The 19012-nt window shown below is 39.0% G+C and overlaps 1 protein-coding gene across 3 annotated transcripts in view; it reads left to right on the plus strand.

Annotated features, from left to right (window-relative positions):
- Positions 1 to 19012, plus strand: part of CDKAL1 (CDK5 regulatory subunit associated protein 1 like 1) — a 407608-nt gene that overhangs the window by 280437 nt on the left and 108159 nt on the right. For all 3 annotated transcript variants that reach the window (XM_050328712.1, XM_050328692.1, XM_050328703.1), the window contains one exon: positions 16207 to 16387. In XM_050328712.1, the coding sequence (XP_050184669.1) occupies positions 16207 to 16387 (181 nt within the window). The remainder of the gene's footprint in view (positions 1 to 16206; positions 16388 to 19012) is intronic.

Raw genomic sequence — 19012 nt, forward strand, 5'->3', positions numbered from 1 at the left:
TCCCCACCTTAATGAAGGACATCTGACACACAGAAGCCCAGAATGTTTCAGGTGACCACCTTTCAGCCTTCCATTTGAATAGCTGAGGTGGTTTCATTTGTCTTTTCCAAACTTGTAAAATTTATTTCAACTTCTTGAATACTTTTGCTGTTATTATTGTTTGCTGATACCTGTCCTCATATCAATGAGCATCGTTCCTCTTAAGTTTGTCTGAATTTTTTTTAAAATTTCCCATGTAGTGAGCCTACCTTTAGGCAGCAAAGTTACTACTTGAATGACTTTAAGAGTTGTAACTGTGTGCAACCTATCAAAGTCTTTCCAAAAAAGGTACCTGAACTTATATACGTTTAACCGACCTTTATTTTATTTAAAGTTTTTGACTGTGACAAAATATACTGTTGTCCTGATAACGAGATGGTAAACTATGCTAATTGTAATTTTTAAGGAATCTGCAACTAGTGACACACTGAAAGTGAAATAGTTCATTGAACTAAACAGAGAGAAATGGGTAAGAGCATCCCTGAGGCAACAGTGTCTATTGATTTTGTATGGTTTTAATTTTGTCATTTGTCTGCATTTAAAATATCATGTTTTCCTAATTTTGCTTGTGATGTCCTGTATGTGTAGAATGGTGTGCATGTATAAATATGAACATTCTTCTTCAAAGCTTTTCAAGGAATGCATTTATGAACCACTTCCACTGAGCCCAATATGCTAAATGGATTTTGTCTTTTACAAAGAAATGTTCTTAAGTAACTGGCAATTCTAGACAAAGGAAGCTGCTTCCAAAGGGTTAAGAACATAAAGTGTGTGAGAACCTGGTGGCTAGTTGAGTCCATCCAGCCAGTTGACAGGTGAACTAGGAGATTTTAGAGCTGTTTTCCTGGTGATTTTGCCCTTTCTGCCCAATGTCCTCAGCTGCACAGCAGACTAAGCCCATTTCTCCACTTGGAAGAGAAGCCACAGTATTTTTCTCTAAATTATGTTTTATTAACTGATACATAAATTAGTATTTTATTGTTATGCGTCGATCCTGTGGGATCTCTTATACGCTGAACTCACCTGCTGTTTGGATGTACCTAATATCAAAACAGATACTTCTCACAGTCCTTCTGCCTCCTTCCAGTTAGCCAAGGGATGAACTGTCCTTGCTTATAAAGATTGATATTGTTTCTACTGTGCTTTCTTTAAATTCAGATTGTTATCAGAATATATAATGAATGAGATGAGACCGTGATCTACAGACAGTATTTGTAGTATGCTATCACTTTGGTGATGCCCATTACCTTAGCAGTCATGCCCAGCTCTTTTTGTATATTTTTCCAGTTAATATTTTATGTGAATGAATGATAATTCTTTATACACATTGTCCTTTGGAACATTTACTTCATCATTTCTTTAAACTAATTATTGCAAGGTAAATTCTCTATTTCCCAGTGATCTAAGTTGTATTGCATTATGTTGATTGAAATATGATTATATAGAAATATAATTAACTTTATCTTATCACACTTTCATTAGTAAAGCACACTGGATTTCTTTGAAGTTAAGCTCATGGGTTTTGGCTTAATAAGGAAATATTACTGATTGTAAGTCTGAAACGTTACCTCTGAAAATTTAATTCTGAAGCTATATAGGGCTGTGTTCTGAGCACGTCACAGTCCTTGTGTCACACATTGGTCTGAAGTTTGAAGACCATATAGTCGCATTTGTCAGTGTAGCATGGAGTAACACTGAAAAACTTTGGAGTTACGCAATAGCAGCTTTGAAACTTTATGGAGTAGGGAGGGTGTGTGCTTAGAATTTTGAGACAAATACTACACTTACTCTTAGAACTGACAAATTTATTTTCATTATTCAAATTTGCTTTTTATGTTGCTCACAGAAGCAGTAGTTCCCTATGCAGCCTTTTTCCATGTGGTCATGTACAAATACCGCTCTTTAAGTAAAAAAATGTTGTGGAGTAGTGATAGTAAAAGGTTTCAACCTACCAGATCTTCCCTTTATAAAGCCATAAATCTGAGTTTGAAACCTGGAAACATTTTCCAGCCCCCTACATCATACGTGCATCTGTTAGTCCTGAAGGCTCTCTGGGTTTATAGGTATTAAGTCTACAATTGTGAACATTTCTGAATAAGGATGTACAGTTATAGCCATCTTAGCTTTACTATCCAAAATGCTGTTCTGTTTTGTTATTTTTCTATTCTGTTCTTAATTTCAAGATCCATCCTCTCAAATATCAGATTAACTTTGTACACTGCTAGTCTTTTCTTCCATATTCAGATATTCAAAACCTGTTGTTTCAGAGATAGTAATATCCTATATTTGTAAGTGGAAAGCATCCCTGAGAATTGTACTGTTTGCATTTCACGGGGTATAGAGGCTCTGAAAAATTCACATTTAGGAATGTATAGGAATGTACAGCAGAAACTGACTGGTGTAGAACTGCTGCAGCACTGTTTAGAGTGCATGAACTGTGATATAAATGTCTCTGGCTAACATTTAGGAAAACTACCTATGGCTGCTAAAACCTTGCCCCAGATAACCTACCAGTGGCTCTCTTTTAAAGCTGTGGCTCTGAAATTTAATTATAACAATACCTTTTTTAAGTGCTTTGTCAATAAGGATGTAGCATATAAGTTGCTGTGTTTTGGATGATCAGCTGGTGGGGTACAAGTTGTATTTCATTAGGCAGTTTGAAAATGGAGTGGAGATTATATTAAATTTAATGCACATGATACATGTGTTGTTAACTGACGTTTCCTTCACAGTGTGAATCCTGTGAGTATTTGCAACTAGAAAACTTTTTATGTGATGATTTCTAACAGAGGAATAAGACCACAAAAAAAGTCCAATCAGATTGTTTGTATAGCTTGTGATGTGAAAGAATTGTGTCTTTTTTAAATCTATCAGCTGTTTGGGGGTAACTCTTGAGCTGAGCATGTTTTCCTCAAAATCTGCTTTGCTTTAATGTCTCTTGCAGCAGCCATTCTCCTCTCTTTCTTTGTGCTGCAGAACTTATTAATATAAATGATCTTGAACCAAAACCCTGGAATAAAAGATCTGGCCCAGTGGCAATTTTAGTTCTTCATTTTTTTTCTTGATCAGTTCTTGGTTCTACTTCAGACAGAAATCTTACATTCTCTGTTAAAGTCTTGCAACTTGTCATGCTACTACTCTTTGACAACTTCTTCTGTTCCCCTTTACTGCCCAGTTGCTGACTTTGGCCTGTCTTTGAAATGTGCTTGGCCTTCTTTTCAGTTTCAGTTCTAGATTATTTATGTTCTAAAGCTTCACCCAGCCAGTGTATTTCTACAATAAGTTATTGTACTTCCATCAGATTCATACCTTAAGGAGAAATAATATACTAAGACAGGGCTATTGTCCCTCAACTATTGAATATCTAGCCAAAGTCAGCTGCACAGTCTTTGACTTTTTGTGATGGCATCTCTGCTCAGCTTTATTTTTGAGAAGACCTATTCATTGCTCTGTCTCTTTAATAATTTTTTCTGAATTTCTATTCAGTAATAGCTCAGAAAGAAGTGAAGGCTGATACTGATTTGAAGAAGGTGTAGATACATTGGTAATCTTGGGTTTCTTGTATGAAACAAGTAAAGTGGGATGCATCATAGTGTTTCTGTCTCTGTTGAGAGAATTTGTTTTCTCCGTCTTTTATTTGGCAATTTCTGTTTTCCCATAGCAGAGGAAAGCAGTAGTATGAGTCCTCTTTTCCTGAATTTTAACACTGATTGTATTGGATAGGGATTTTTACCAGTTTGTGCCCCTGTTGCAGACTTGGCTCTCAAAGTAAATTTCAGAATGTAGCTGTTGCAAAGGTAGTGTCTTTTAATGATTTTGAGATGTAACCTTTCTCTAGGTGTGGAATGTTTATCAGTACTGGACTTGCATTTTCTTACAAATAAACAACTGTCATGGTATTTCTCTCTTGTCCTTTACCTTGTATAAGGTACATTACTTTTTGGTACCTGCTTAGTAGAAAGCAAATTAACCCAAAATTGAAAGAAAATTTCTAAAAGTGGGTCATTTATCTAAATTCTAGAAGTACTTCAAGAGATTTTTGTCTTTTTTGTGCCTGTATTGTCAACAGGCACAATACCGGCTTCTGTCTGAAGCAGAACCAACAGGTGCTGCCAACACCTCTCTCAGAAAGGATGTGTTACAATGGGCAGTGTTACTGTGAAGACTTAACAGATTAACAGAGATATGCTAGATCTGTCACACAAAGAAAATTTAGAACTCTTCAGTCTGGAAAAGTGTTGATTGAAAGGGACTAGAACAGAGGTCAGTAAAATCATGAGGAGTACCAAGAAGGTGAACAGAGTTGTTACTGGTCTCACCCAGCATAACAATCAGGAGACACCAAATGGAATTAGCAAATGACTAATTTGGAGGCTCGGGAGAGGTTTATTTTCTTTGAAGTGGTTATGATATGGAGGGGTTATAGATTTAAGGGGAGACTGGATGAGTTAATGGAGGAGAAGTCCATCAGAGGCTATGATTACAAAAACGCCTCTGACAAAATCCAGTTGTTGGAAGGAGGTAGGTGTTCTGATTAGCTCTACTTCTTAAACCTGGACTGCTTTTGCTGCCCATAGCTATCAGTAGACTACTGGCTTGGGTAGACCTTTGGACTGATCTGTCTTATTTTCAAGTTCCCTGAAACATTGCAGGACTGTAGATTATAGAGGGGTAAAAAGACAAGTTTGGAAAGTGTTTTGTTTTGTGGGGTTTTGGGGGTTTTTTTGGTTTTTTTAAATTAGCATTTGTTAAGGGAGTGCTGCTTGCAATTTTTTTCATTTGGTTTCATCATGCCAAAAATGCATGTTAATAATTTTGTTTTATATGCCTGATTTCTGTGTCAGAGTGAAGAGCTAAATGACTGTCACTGGAACAGACGTGGATGGGTCCTCAGAGCCCAAGATGTTTAGTATTGGTGATAAGCATTGTGTCAGACTGAGAAAAATATATCATACTCTCAGCTACTTATGGCTGAGATCCTATTATTTCTGACCATGCCTGACAGCTCTAATGTTAAACAGTGAAGGGTCATAGAAAATTAGTGTAATTTCAATGGCTGCTTCAGTGCAGCAAACATTAAGTCAGTTCCCAAGAACAGTTCCCTGGTGCAACCCTTAATAAATTCAAACTTTATTTTTAGGGATGACCTTTAGTAATGCGAGCCTTGATCCATTGAGATGCTGTTCACTTTTGATGCATCTCTAAATCCCTTTTTTATGCATTTTAAATCAACACACGCTTATTCTGAATTTATGTGTGTGGATAGACAGAGAGATGTAATTTAAACACATCTGTTCAAATATGCATTTCAGATCAACTTGGTGCCGGTTCTCATAATACGGCTGAGTTTCTGACGGGTATTATATCCCTAAAGTACACAGCAGATGGTATTTATTAGAGATTGAATGGAAATGAAGTTTAAAGATGTTGAGCTTTTTGTCTTAAGTCACTCATTTTTTAATCATAAAACAATAATGATCTGAAGTTATAAATCTGTAATGAAGTTCTTTAAAATGTTTCATGTTTATGGGGAGAGTAGAACACCTTATATTTGAATAAAGTTAGTCTAAACCTTAAACTGTTTGGGTTTTTTTAAAGAAAATCGATAATGGGAAGTATTAACATTTGGGCTGCATCTAGTAGAAACTCTAGCCACCTTCACTATAATTGTTTGAAGAGAGTAAAACTGTGTGTACTCTTTCATCCTCAGGCAGTAAGCCATGCTAATTATGAAATACTTTTTATCTAGGTCACTATTCCCCGGTAACAAGGACAACCCAGTCCCTACTCGCACAGTGTCCTCCATACCTATACCTTCCCAAGCTGAGTTCTGGAAATCAGGTCTCCTAGCTGCCTCCAGGTGTCATTCAGCCCAGTTTTTGAAAGAGCTCTTCTGGGGACAGGAGGTGGGTTTGGAAAAGGAGTCATAAAAGCTACCTTTTCTCACCCTCAGTTAAACACTGAGAGCTGTTAGATTGTGTGTCTTGATCACAGATACTATTCTACAACCTTTTTAAGGTGACTTACATAAACAGCACTCATGACTCCAAATTCAAAACCAGCCTATTAAGCTGCACTTGCAAATCCATTGGACATTACTGCAGATCACAAATCTCAGGTGTAATGTGTTCCCTGTGGGATCTGCCACAGTGAGCAGCCATGAGTGCTTTGTAAGACGTGGAATGCAAAAAGCAGAATATGCCCAGTGACTCTGTAGTTGTCCAGTTTAGACTTAATACATAGTTTCTGCCACCCTTGTGTCATGGTTTAACCTCAGCAACCAAGCACCACGCAGTTATTCACTCTCCTGATACTGGGATCAGGGAGAGAATTGGAAGGGTAAAAGCTACAGAAACTTGTGGGTTGAGATAAAGACAGTGTAATAGGGAAAGCAAAAGCCATGCACACAAGCAAAGCAAAACAAGGAATTAATTCACTGCTTCCCATGGGCAGGCAGGTGTTAAGCTATCTCCAGGAGAGCAGAGTCCCATCACATGTAAAGGTTACTTGAGAAGACAAACATCACCACTCCAAATGTCCCTCCCTTACTTCTTCTTCTTTATATACTGAGCATGATGTCATGTGGCATGGAATATCCCTTTAGTCAGTTCAGGTCACCTGTCCTGGCTTTGTCTCCTCCCAGTTTCCCATGCAGCCCCACTGCTGTCACCAGCATGGGAGTATGGAAAGTAGAAAAGGCCTTGGTTGTGTGTAAGCCCTGCTCAGCAATAACAAAAAACATCTCTATATTCTCAACCCTATGCTCAGCACAAATCCAAAACACAACCCCATACCAGCCACTGTGAAGAAAATTAACTCTACCCCAGTCAAATTCAGAACACCTTGAAATTTGAAGTGTTTCACTATGAATCACCTCCAAATTAAATGGTAGGATTTAATGGTCTTTCCAGTTATATACACATCTCCCATGTGCATATACCTTTTGTCAGGGAAATCTGCAAGGATACTCTGAAAAAATTCTCTGAGCATTTCTCTGTGGTCATGTCTGGGGTTCATTTGTCTGTTTTGTTATTTTTTAATCAAAGCAACATATAAATGATATGGCATTACGATTTCTTTTTCTAGTTTGTTGTGTCTTGGGCATTCATCTCAGAGAGATATGATCCAAGCTGTGAAAATAAGTTTTTAAAAAAGTATTAAAATTATTCATTTCGTACACATAAACAAAATATGACTGACTTAAACATCTGGTAGTATTCAGGATTTTAATAGTTGAGTGAAAGTAAGCGAGTTGACTTATAAATGAAACCATGACAGACTTTTACATACAGTAACAACATAAAGTTATCTTCTTTGCTTTAATGCAGGCAAACTGCGATGTAAAGGAGATTTGATTTGTGAGGCAACCTGGTGCTGTGTTAGGCAGTAACAGAGAACATTTTAGAGAATTTGAAATAATGTAATTGGCTTTGCAGTGGGAATATGTACCTGAATAAAATATGTTAGCAGGTGTCCTGCCAGGGTGGAATCTCATGCTAATGTATTTAATAGAAATACATACATTGTAAACAAGTCTAAATTTGGTGAAACTGTTTAAAACAGAAGGTCTGAAAAACTAATATGCAACACAGTTTAAAAACAATTAAGTTTAAGCCTGATAGTTTGTTAAATAATCTTTTTTAGAGAGTGAAGCTTTTGCTTTCAGCCATTGCTCTCAGGATCTGACACTATTGGATGTAGTATACATTTAGATTTTTTTTCCAATACCCTTTATTACACTTCCAATAGAAACTCAATCGAAATGCAGTAAATTCATCTTTTCAGTTGGCTTGATCTGAGGAACAGTTTGATAGAAGCAAACATAAGGACCCTCAGACTTAAAGTAAACTTGAAGTCAAAGATATTAATGCTAATTATAATGCCAGTGCCTGGCAAGGTTATGGAGCAGATCATCCTGAGTGCAATCACACAGCACCTACAGGATGGACAAGGGATCAGGGCCAGCCAGCACGGGTTTAGGAGGGGCAGGTCCTGTCTGACCAACCTGATCTCCTTTTATGATCAGGTGACCCACCTGGCGGATGAGGGGAAGGCTGTGGATGTGTCTATCTGGACTTCAGCAAAGCCTTTGACACTGTCTCCCACAGCATACTCTTGGAAAAGCTGCAGCCCATGGCTTGGACAGGGGCACTCTGTGCTGGGTTAAGAACTGGCTGGAGGGCCGGGCCCAGAGAGTGCTGGTGAACGGGGCTGCATCCAGCTGGCAGCCGGTCACCAGTGGTGTCCCCCAGGGATCAGTGCTGGGCCCAGTCCTGTTTAACATCTTTATCAATGATCTAGGTGAGGGGATTGAGTCCATCATTGGCAAATTTGCAGACGACCCCAAGTTGGGAGGGAGTGTCGACCTGCTGGAAGGCAGGAGGGCTCTGCAGAGGGACCTGGATAGGCTGGAGAGTTGGGCTGATTCCAATGGAATGAAGTTCAGCAAGGCCAAGTGCCGGGTCCTGCACTTTGGCCACAACAACCCCTGCAGCGCTACAGGCTGGGCACAGAGTGGCTGGAGAGCAGCCAGGTGGAAAGGGACCTGGGAGTCTGGATTGACAGGAGGCTGAACATGAGCCAGCAGTGTGCCCAGGTGGCCAAGAAGGCCAATGGCATCCTGGCCTGGATCAGGAACAGTGTGGCCAGCAGGAGCAGGGAAGTGATCCTTCCCCTGTACTCAGCGCTGGTGAGGCCACACCTGGAGTGCTGTGTCCAGTTCTGGGCCCCTCAGATCAGGAAGGATATTGAGGTGCTGGAGCGGGTCCAGAGAAGAGCAACCAGGCTGGTGAAGGGACTTGAGCACAAGTCCTATGAGGAGAGGCTGAGGGAGCTGGGGTTGTTTAGTCTGGAGAAGAGGAGGCTCAGGGGTGACCTCATCACTCTCTACAACTACCTGAGAGGAGGTTGTAGCCAGGTGGGGGTCGGTCTCTTCTCCCAGGCAATCAGCAGTAGGACAAGAGGGCATGGGCTTAAGCTCTGCCAGGGGAGGTTTAGGTTGGATATTAGAAAGAAATTCTTTACAGAGAGAGTGATCAGGCACTGGAATGGCCTGCCCAGAGAGGTGGTGGATTCACCGTCCCTGGAGGTTTTTAAGACAAGGCTGGATGTGGCACTGAGTGCCATGATCTAGTAATGACAGTGGGGTTGGATCAAGGGTTGGACTTGATGATCTCGGAGGTCTCTTCCAACCCAGTTAATTCTATGATTCTATGAAGAGTGGAAATGGATACTACTTTTGCATTGTTTATATTTACTTTATTGAGGTCTGACTCCCTGGCCAAGTTCACACCAATATTTTGCCATTTGTTCTTTTGAATTGTATTGCAGTCTGTGAAATGGCTGTTCTGTCTTTCCATTTATATTTTTATTGCTAAATGTTATAGTAGTATTTTAAATGTCTTTCTTGAGAAGTTATGATTGGATCTTTCCTACTCACCATACATCCAATTGCAAAATCTCCCACTCTTGTGGGATAATTGTCCTGAAAATTTGGTGATGTCATTATGTGTCTAGAGCAACTGAACACCGGAAAAGGAAATGGCAGCATTAAATAGAATTTCATATAAAAAATATGAACATAGGCTCTGTGGTGAACTGCTTGTTTTCTTACAAGTACTGCATGTTTTCTTACATGTTTTCTCAAATATTGATGTTCATGACATATATAGCTGCATTTGAATAAGCTGTCTTACCAAGTGATAGTTTATATCTAGCCATAAGGCTCAGTCTGTTAGCATCTAACAGGCTTCACACAGAAATGTTTATGACATGTCTATTGTCATTGAACCAAGGTACTTTCCACTTTCACTCCATGTGTAAATCAGTTGAGCAATTGATATGAGGGTTCAAAAGAGCTCTTTTTTTTTGACAGAGAGGTTTTGAACTTTGTAATCCTGGACTACTTTTAAACACATATGGAAAAGATTACTAAGAAAAACATTGTCAGTGGATATCCATTTATTAGAAACCTGTTCACCCATTGTGTAATTTAGGGTAAATCGTACACTGAAAAGGATGGAAAACCCCCTGCTTCAGAAATTATGTTCAGGTTTAGTCCTGTAACTCCAGACACTTAAATTAGGAATATATTGACCTGTGCTGCATTTATAGTTTGTGGAAAGAGAGAGAGAAGTGCAGGAAGATTTCAGAACAGAAATAGGCTGAATTCCTTTCTAAAAGTGTGGGGATTTTTCCATGGCTTCTCAGGTTAATCTCCATATAGTCAAGAGAGAAACAGGGTGAAGTTTCATGTTGTTACTAGCCTTTGAAAGAGGCAGTGCTTCCAGCTGAGCAGTCTGTTTCTCTTGTGCGAGCTCCAGCTCGTGTGACTCCACAGTGAGCAATTCAAGTTGAAGTCAGAAATCCCACAAGACTGGGCCTTGTAGAGAAAAGAAAAGGAGGGGGGAAAAGGGCTTCTGGAGGACTGTGTGTGGTCATGGGGAAGATGCAAACATCTCCTTCAGCTCCAACACAAAATGGCACATTGAGGTGCCTATTAGGTTCTGTAAATATACTTGAGAGACTAACTCACCTTCAAATTCTTTCATCCATTAACCTCATTTCATTTGCATGTTCTCTAAATGGGGATATACTGCAGAAATGTTCTAAAATATAAAATAATTTATAATGCTAAAATAGCATGTCAGAGAGGACAGGTTTTATTTTCATAGGAATTCCTCTCTTTTTCCCTAACATTTTTTCAATGCAAATTTCTAATTCATGTATCAAGAAGTTGCTAGGTCATCACATTTTTTGTTTTGACCTTGATTAGTATAGATTACCCAGGCAGTTCTCATACCCTTCTGTAAGACCATATAGTGTTTTAAATTTATTCATATAGCTATTTATTCTAATCCAGTATTTTGTTATACTGGGAGGGCTGGAGGTGGGTGATCTTGCTTAGGAGCAAGTCAGTGGCTTTAAGTCATTTCTGGATTTAAATGTTAATTGCTGAAATGGAAGTGGGAAGAATATGTGATCATGCAAAAGAATTTCCAAGTGGTCATGTGAATAGCTGAAGGTGATAATTTCAACTTCTTTACATAATTTCTTCTCTGAGTGTGGACTTGGTTTGTAATGGTTATTGCTAAAGGAAATGTTTTCTGTAACTAAAACCACATGAAATAATCCGTGTAACAAGTGGATCCCAGAAAGTTTCACAATTTTGCTCCGCTTGTCTTAGAAATCTTACTCTGTGAAAACAGTGGGGGGGGAGGGGGACTTCCTGATTTATTTTTAGCAGCTTGACACTTTTATCTCTTTCTTAAATCAAATGACAGGGATTTTGCATTTCACTCCCAACTTATCTTCCATCAAGAGTTCTTAACTCCCCTCATCAGGTGAATCAGTCTGTGGTGACTGTTGCTGTAATATCTCTTATAGTTTCCTATCACTGCTGTTTCAGTGTCTGTTTTCTCCCCTGGGCAGAAAAGAGCAGGTAACTGCTCTGTGAGAGTGTGCCTGCACTGCTTTCTGGTTATTGATAACACCACAGAGATACCTGAGGAAACAGAGCTCCAGGAACCACCTGTACTAGCACAGAGCTCACCTGAGACTGATTTATTCTTCTGGACTTGTTTAGAGCTGACTCAGATACCTGTGAGCTGTGAGGAGGCAATTCACAGGGCTGCAGGTACCCACAGCACATGCTTTACTTAACCACAACTTGACTTCCAGGCATCAGTCATTCCTTTGGGAAATAGAGCACCCTTTTTCTCTGCCACAAGTGGCTGACTTGGTTCTTCCTTAGGTAGAGGGTAAGATATTGCTTTACTTCTGTATTCTTTCAAACATTTGTTCCTTCTTTCTGTGAGGTTTTGGATATCTGTGCTGTCAGCACTTGTTCATGGGTATTCTGGTTCTTAAAGCATTGCACTGAAATGGACGTCTTCACTGTGAAATTAGGTTGTTGCTTCTTTTTGGATGGTCAGAATTGCCCAAGATAATAGTGATGAGGTTCAACAAGGCCAAGTGTTGGGTCCTGCACTTTGGCCACTACAAGCCCCTGCAGCGCTACAGGCTGGGCACAGAGTGGCTGGAGAGCAGCCAGGTAGAAAGGGACCTGGGGGTGCTGATTGACAGGAGGCTGAACATGAGCCAGCAGTGTGCACAGGTGGCCAAGAAGGCCAATGGCATCCTGGCCTGCATCAGGAACAGTGTGGCCAGCAGGAGCAGGGAAGTGATCCTAACCCTGTACTCAGCTCCGGTGAGGCCACACCTGGAGTCCTGCATCCAGTTCTGGGCCCCTCAGTTCAGGAAGGATATTGAGGTGCTGGAGCAGGTCCAAAGAAGAACAACCAGGCTGGTGAAGGGACTTGAGCACAAGTCCTGTGAGGAGAGGCTGAGGGAACTGGGTTTGTTTAGTCTGGAGAAGAGGAGGCTCAGAGGTGACCTCATCACTCTCTACAACTACCTGAAAGGAGGTTGGAGCGAGGTGGGGGTTGGTCTCCTCTCCCAGGCAATCAGCAGTAGGACAAGAGGGCATGGTCTCAAGCTCTGCCAGGGGTCGTTAGGTTAGATGTTAGGAAGAAATTCTTTACAGAGAGGGTAATCAGGCACTGGAATGGGCTGCCCAGGGAGGTGGTGGATTCTCCGTCTCTGGAGGTGTTTAAGAAGAGACTGGATGTGGCACTGAGTGCCATGGTCTAGTAACTGTGCTGGTAGCAGATCAAGGTTGGACTTGATGATCTCAGAGGTCCTTTTCAACCCATTTGATTCTATGATTCTATGATTGTATTGCTGATCTACTTCAGGATGACAAAGCATAAACCTGCTTGAGTAGATGGAAGAGATTTATGTATTCAGAGGGACATAAAAGAGAGAATATTCAGGAATCCCAAGTATTAGGGCTGTATTATCTCATACATGGGATTGGTTATTCCTCAAATTTATCTTTTTTTCTGAAAGTCCCCAATTGTAAAATTTTCCAACTGAGAGTCAACTTGAAATGGAGACAACTGTATGTCTTCAGAGAAAAAATCTTGCAAGATTTATGATTGCCAGATAAAATGATTACCTGTAATCTTTCTCACTTTTGTCAGAATTACGTAGCTTTAAAATGGGTATCAAAGCTTTAGTCATTTTATACTCAGAAGTACCGAAACAGACTCACCACACCCATTAGCTGTGTTAATAAGGAGCATCCAAAGTTCTGTATGTTTGAAGAATCTTCCTTTTTTTTTTTTTTTTTTTAATTGCTTTCACTTTTATAAGAGCCACTGTGCATTCCTGGTTCACCGAACATGTTTTAGAGCTTCTGTCCTGTATCCTAGAAAACGTATTGAAATTGAATTTTTAGATAACTGTAAATGCATTTGTATAATGTTACAAAATGCTTACTGGTGATGTTCAGCAGTTTTTTCTTTACTTGCTTCAAAACAGATAAACTGCATTTCATGTAAAAAAATTCAGTGTTGGATGATGCACAAGAACCTGTTCTAGTGTAATTTTCCATCTTATTTCATAGCTGAGGCAATTTTTTAAGCCTCATCTGAATCTATGTAATAAAGAATTTTGAGCTGCTTTCTTTCAGGCTGTCAGAGCAAAGGTCACTTTAATTTTCAAGTGTGTGTGTTTTATATTTTTCTGTGATTATATCTTTTTTCTGCTCCTTTTTTTTTCATTAAGAAGTTATGTTTCTCGTGTGGAACTAATTGTACATATTTTTGTTCATCAATGCTTTGAAAAAGTCTAAGAGCTTGATTTTTGACATTTTTGATTTTATTCTGAGTGAAATCTTATGGTTTTCTCCCCATTTTAAACTCCTTTTAAAACAACATAATCAACAATGATATAAAAATGCACTGTGCAATGTCATATTTTAGGCAGTTATACTGGATTGAACTGTAATTAATTGCTATTGCTGAATACACTGTGATTCTTATTCTCTTTTCATACCCAAGCTTTTCTTTGTGTGTAATAATTCCATCCAGGAATAAATCTAATTACTAAGATAATTAACACCTTATCAGCAAATGGAGCTCAGACATTTGTAGAGTTTATGAATTTTTAAAATATGTAATTTCCTTTTAACTGAATGACAACTTGTGTTATGGAGAAAAAGAGCATATTTTATTGTATCTAGCTTGATTGGACCTTATAATTCATGTTGCTATAGAAACAACCAAGCCTTTATAAAGGGTGGTATTACTACTACCATTGGTAATAAATGCTTTGGCTGTTGCCAATAGTGTCATTAAAATGGTTAAAATAACTTCATTATAATGGTTTTGTCAAATGTAATGAATGTTCTGTTCATATTCTGAGAAATGGCAGCTGATGTTAGGTGGTACTGATTTATAAAGGAATGTACTCTTTCTTCCAAGAGCTAACTATTGCTGCACAAGATATTTGTGATATGAAAAAAATCACGTTGCAGAATATGGTGCTGCTGTTCCCTCGGTCCTTAAAGCTAACAGATTTTGTTGTTACTTGATATCAAGCAGAACTTCATACCTTGGCATTCATGAGTCTTGGGAGAGCAGTGGTAATTGAGGCCATTTAGCCAACAGGTCTGGAGATTTCTGCTGTTCTGTACGATATTCACTTCTAATACTCTCCAGGTTTCCACTTACAGGATCATTTGTGTTCACATGAAGTAGCAGTGTGGAGTAGCAGTCAAAGGGCCAGATAAGCCCCACAGCATCCTGGATCTTTGCCCCTGGCAGACAGCAAACATCTCTAGGTCCTTGGTTGGGTTAAAAGAAGAATGCTTGTGCCTGCCACAGCAGGGAGTCACCTGTTATGATGACTCAGTGCTTCTTCCTGGTAGACTTGTGTGATTTAGGGGTTAGGTGATACTTTGCTTGTTGTCACGTCTACCTCCACTGCAGCTTTGCAGGTGATATTTTGCAGTTGCAAGCCCTTAGGTTGGTCAAGATCCTTCCTCTTGGTGTCAGAAGTCACCAGCTTCCATCCTTCCCCTTCTCCAGAGTTCTTGCTTCCCTTGGTAGTGAGCATTGACACTACCTGCTTCTGTACTGCAGATCAAGGGGCACTTCAAACTATTGAGTTGCAGAGAATTATAGAATCATTAAGATTGGAGAATACCCCTAAGGTCATCCAGTCCAACCATTAGTCTAGCACTGCCATCTCCTTTTCATCTTCTCTGATGTTGCACATCCTCCTGTGACTCCTCCACTTGGAGGCACAGCTCCTCCAAAACGGCACAGCTCCTGTGGGACAGACGGTCATCTCTCCTGGTTTTAGAGAGAGCCCTCAAGGACTCCTTGCAGCCTGGGACTTAGAGGGCTGCATCCACCATCTGAAGCCCAGTCTGGGTGCAAGCCTTGACAGCTGCTCCAGTGTCTACTAGGGAAAATGCTCCGTGACCTGTTACTGCCATGTCCAAGACTGTTACTGTGGCACAATTTCAGCTAAGGACCTCTTACTTCACGCCCTTTGGTACCTTCTGCAACCTTGGTACAACCTGCTGTGTCTGAGGGCTGCTTCTTGTTAGCTGCTCTCTCTTGAGCTGCTGTGTGTATGGGTTCTACATATTCAGTCCAAGGGGAACAGTTGGGAAAGGTTGACCTTGCTGAAATAACAAGAGACCTTCCGCGCCTGTGCATTTGTGAACTTAAGTATTTTGTTTTTCTTTTGAAGCAAGGCATAGGCTGATTTTATAGAGTACTGAGTTGGAAATTCTAACTTGTGACTAAAAGATGTCCTTTTGGCTTGTAAGCCAATTTTGTTTGAATTTGTTGGGTTATGTGACATGCCAGTCCCCTCTTTTGGATACCCTGTTCTACTTTGATAGCAGTGTTGATAAACGTTAATAAATGGTTGACATTTTCTAGTGACTAAGTCTCAAACAGTTTAAATGTGATGTATTAAACAATGAGAATTCAAGAAATAATGAGCTCTGCTGATCACCTCTAATTTCAAATGAAGGAAGAATTGATCTAGATGTTTTCACTCTTCTGTCACAATCCTAATCCAATATTTGCTGCAATATCTTTATTCCATTCACTCTCGACTGAGTACCAAATGCATCCTTCATTACCAAGCAATGGTGTTAAAATATCTTTTTTTTTTCCCAAAATCATTTTAGGTCTTAATTTCTGTAGCTAAAGTTGAAGAGTTATAAGTCTGTGTAAATGAGCTTTTAGGGCAGCAAGACTTTTACATTCCTTAGTTAAGTTTTCCTTTCTACTTTCTTTACAGAGTGCCTGGAATAACAATTGCTACAGACATCATTTGTGGTTTTCCAGGAGAGACAGATGAAGATTTTCAAGAAACAATGAAACTTGTAGAACAGTACAGGTTTCCGAGCTTGTTTATTAATCAGTTTTACCCACGCCCAGGAACACCAGCTGCAAAAATGCCTCAAGTTCCAGCTGCAGTGGTAAGATCCATTTTCTTATGCTGCTGTACAGAGTGTACAGCAGATGCATTTGATACATAAAGCATGTACATGAAAATGGAGATTTTTCTGCAGAACTGTGCCACAATTCAGTTTAAGGTTTATTTCAGTCCAGTAAGTGAAATGATTGTTAAATTGCCTTTAGATGTTAGCTAGATCACTATTTCATATATACATGACTTGTTCAGATTGCTAGGAAGGGTAAAATCATGGTTATACTGAAGGTCTTGCCTGCTCTTATCAAGTTTGGGGTGAATGAGTACCAAGAGCAACAGCTGATTGTTTGCAAGTATTAATTTTTTTTCCATTTTAAGACTTTTGTGACTCCATGAATCTCAAGATTATTGTGAATAATTATGCAGAGTATTAATGATAGAGCAGTGATAATCACTGATTTATCTGTCAAATGTCAAATTTACAGGCTAATTCTTGAGAATCTCCTTATACACTGGTCAGAAACTTTACTTCCTTCAGCCTGCATGTTAGAGGTCGTTAAAAAATTACATTTAATCTTTCATTTTTTAGATGTTCCCCTTCTCTCTCTCTCTCTCTTTCCCTCTTTACCCTCTCCTCTCTCTTCCCCTTTTTTCTCTCTCTCTTCCCCTTCTTTCTCTCTGTCTCCTCTGTCTTCTTCCTGCCTGCCTGCCTTCCTCCCTCCCTCTCCCCCTCCCTCCCTCTCCTTCCCTTCCTTCCTCTCCTTCCCTTTCTTTCAACACTTCCTGAGTACCAACATTCTCATCTTAAATTCCCATGAGGAAAACAGCCTGTTTTGATATAGAGGGTAGATGGCTATTGACTGTGTTTTCCTTGATATAAATAGCTATTTATAAGCAATAATAATAGCAATCATATCTGGAGGCATGGTTTGATTTATTTCAAAGAAATTGAATTTGTTATTTTTGTAATCTGAGTCTCAAAACAGGAAAGTATACAAGACTGATGCCTGTAGTAATTCTACTCATTATTATCTCATTATTACGGGCATAAATAACATTTATATTTCCTTTCAGTGTAAGAGTGAAAGTCAGCCAGCAATGTAAATCAATTTAAATAAGAACCTGTTTCTTTCAGTATATGTATCCTGGTACACCAACATGAAGTCAAAACAATATAGCAGAACTTGTATCCCTTTGCTTATATGTTTGAAAGCTAAACAGAGTATTTCTGATTACTCTCAGTATATACCATGAATTCCATAGGATGTGTCAGCTATGGTGGAGACATAAAATGAGATTATATTTGGTTTCTTCAGTTTATTGTTTAGAGAAGTATAGCTTAAGCAATGACTGTTCATTCACTATACACCATCTCACAACAGGAAATAGTAAGTTTTCAAATATAAATAGCTACTGTCAAGGTAGTCTACTTAGTGTACCCAACTCACACTATTGCATTATTTTTGTTAGTTTTGAATGCTTTTTTATAGACCTTGGTAAATGAAAAAAAAATTGTAAATTTTTGTAATTTTTGGAAGATAAGAAGCTTAAAAATCAAAACATCAAATTATATTTTTGTTTTGCATTCCTTCATTCACAATTTCTTAAGCTTGTTATTTTCAGAAGAGGTACAAAATGCTTAAGTTAATTTACCCTCTTCTGTTTAACTGGGTGCTATGGGAAGGCAGTATGTGAAAAGCTAAATTATTAGAAGAGCATTAGCTGTTCTGTGGTTAGAAGTTTTACTTGGAAAATGGTAATTGTCAATTTAACCCAGTTTTACATTCTTTCTTCTTTGTAGCAGTAGTACTTATTGCTTTCAGTGAATTAGAACCTTCAAAGAAGATGGGGCCTCTAATCCAGGGCTGATGAAAATCTGTAATTAATAGATTTTGTTTCTCTTTTTTCTTTTTTTTTCCCCCTGTAGTCCTTCAAAAATCCCATGTTATGAGATCCTTTGTTCTTTTATCTCTTAGGAGAAATGGAGAGTAACTAGTCAAACAGAGCAGGAAGAGCTTGTGCTAATCTCTTATGTTTTATATTCACATTACTTCTAGACAGCAGCTGATGGTCTTTCCTGCTTTGCCAAGAATGGACAGGCATTTAATTTGTCATTCCTTGCCTAGGGTTACTTAAGTAGGTTTCTCTGCTAGGAAAAGGAAGTAGCACATGATCATCCACATTATGCACTCTTACCCTTTCATCCTCTAGTAAAATATTATCCATGTTAATAAATTTATTTTATTGCATTTGCATAAGGAAAGAAATAGCACATGAACTGACATAAAACTGGCCCATGCAAGTGTCAGAGTGTGCATATGGTACGTTGCATCACAAGTCTGAACTTGTGAGCCAGTGCTATTACAGGATGTTCATAACATTACTCTCTGCAGTGCATCTGTTGGTAGGATCTATTTATAGGAAAAGAATTGGGACTGTATTGTTTAACTACTGATGCTGGACCAGTGAGCAAGTTATTTGACAATTGTTATTCTTGTGGAATGTTTTTTCTCAAGACTGCGTGTATGTGCTATATTATTTCAGTTTTGCAATATTTCTGCAATGCACAGATTTGTTGCTATTTAGTGAGTTCCACTTCTCCAACTCTGGTTCACAACAGCTTCAGTGCTTCTACCCAAGTTTCACAGCCACAATAATAACATATTTGCCA

Source organism: Myiozetetes cayanensis, unplaced genomic scaffold (assembly GCF_022539395.1).
Source record: "Myiozetetes cayanensis isolate MyiCay16 unplaced genomic scaffold, myiCay2020 scf1, whole genome shotgun sequence".
Lineage (NCBI taxonomy): Eukaryota > Metazoa > Chordata > Aves > Passeriformes > Tyrannidae > Myiozetetes > Myiozetetes cayanensis.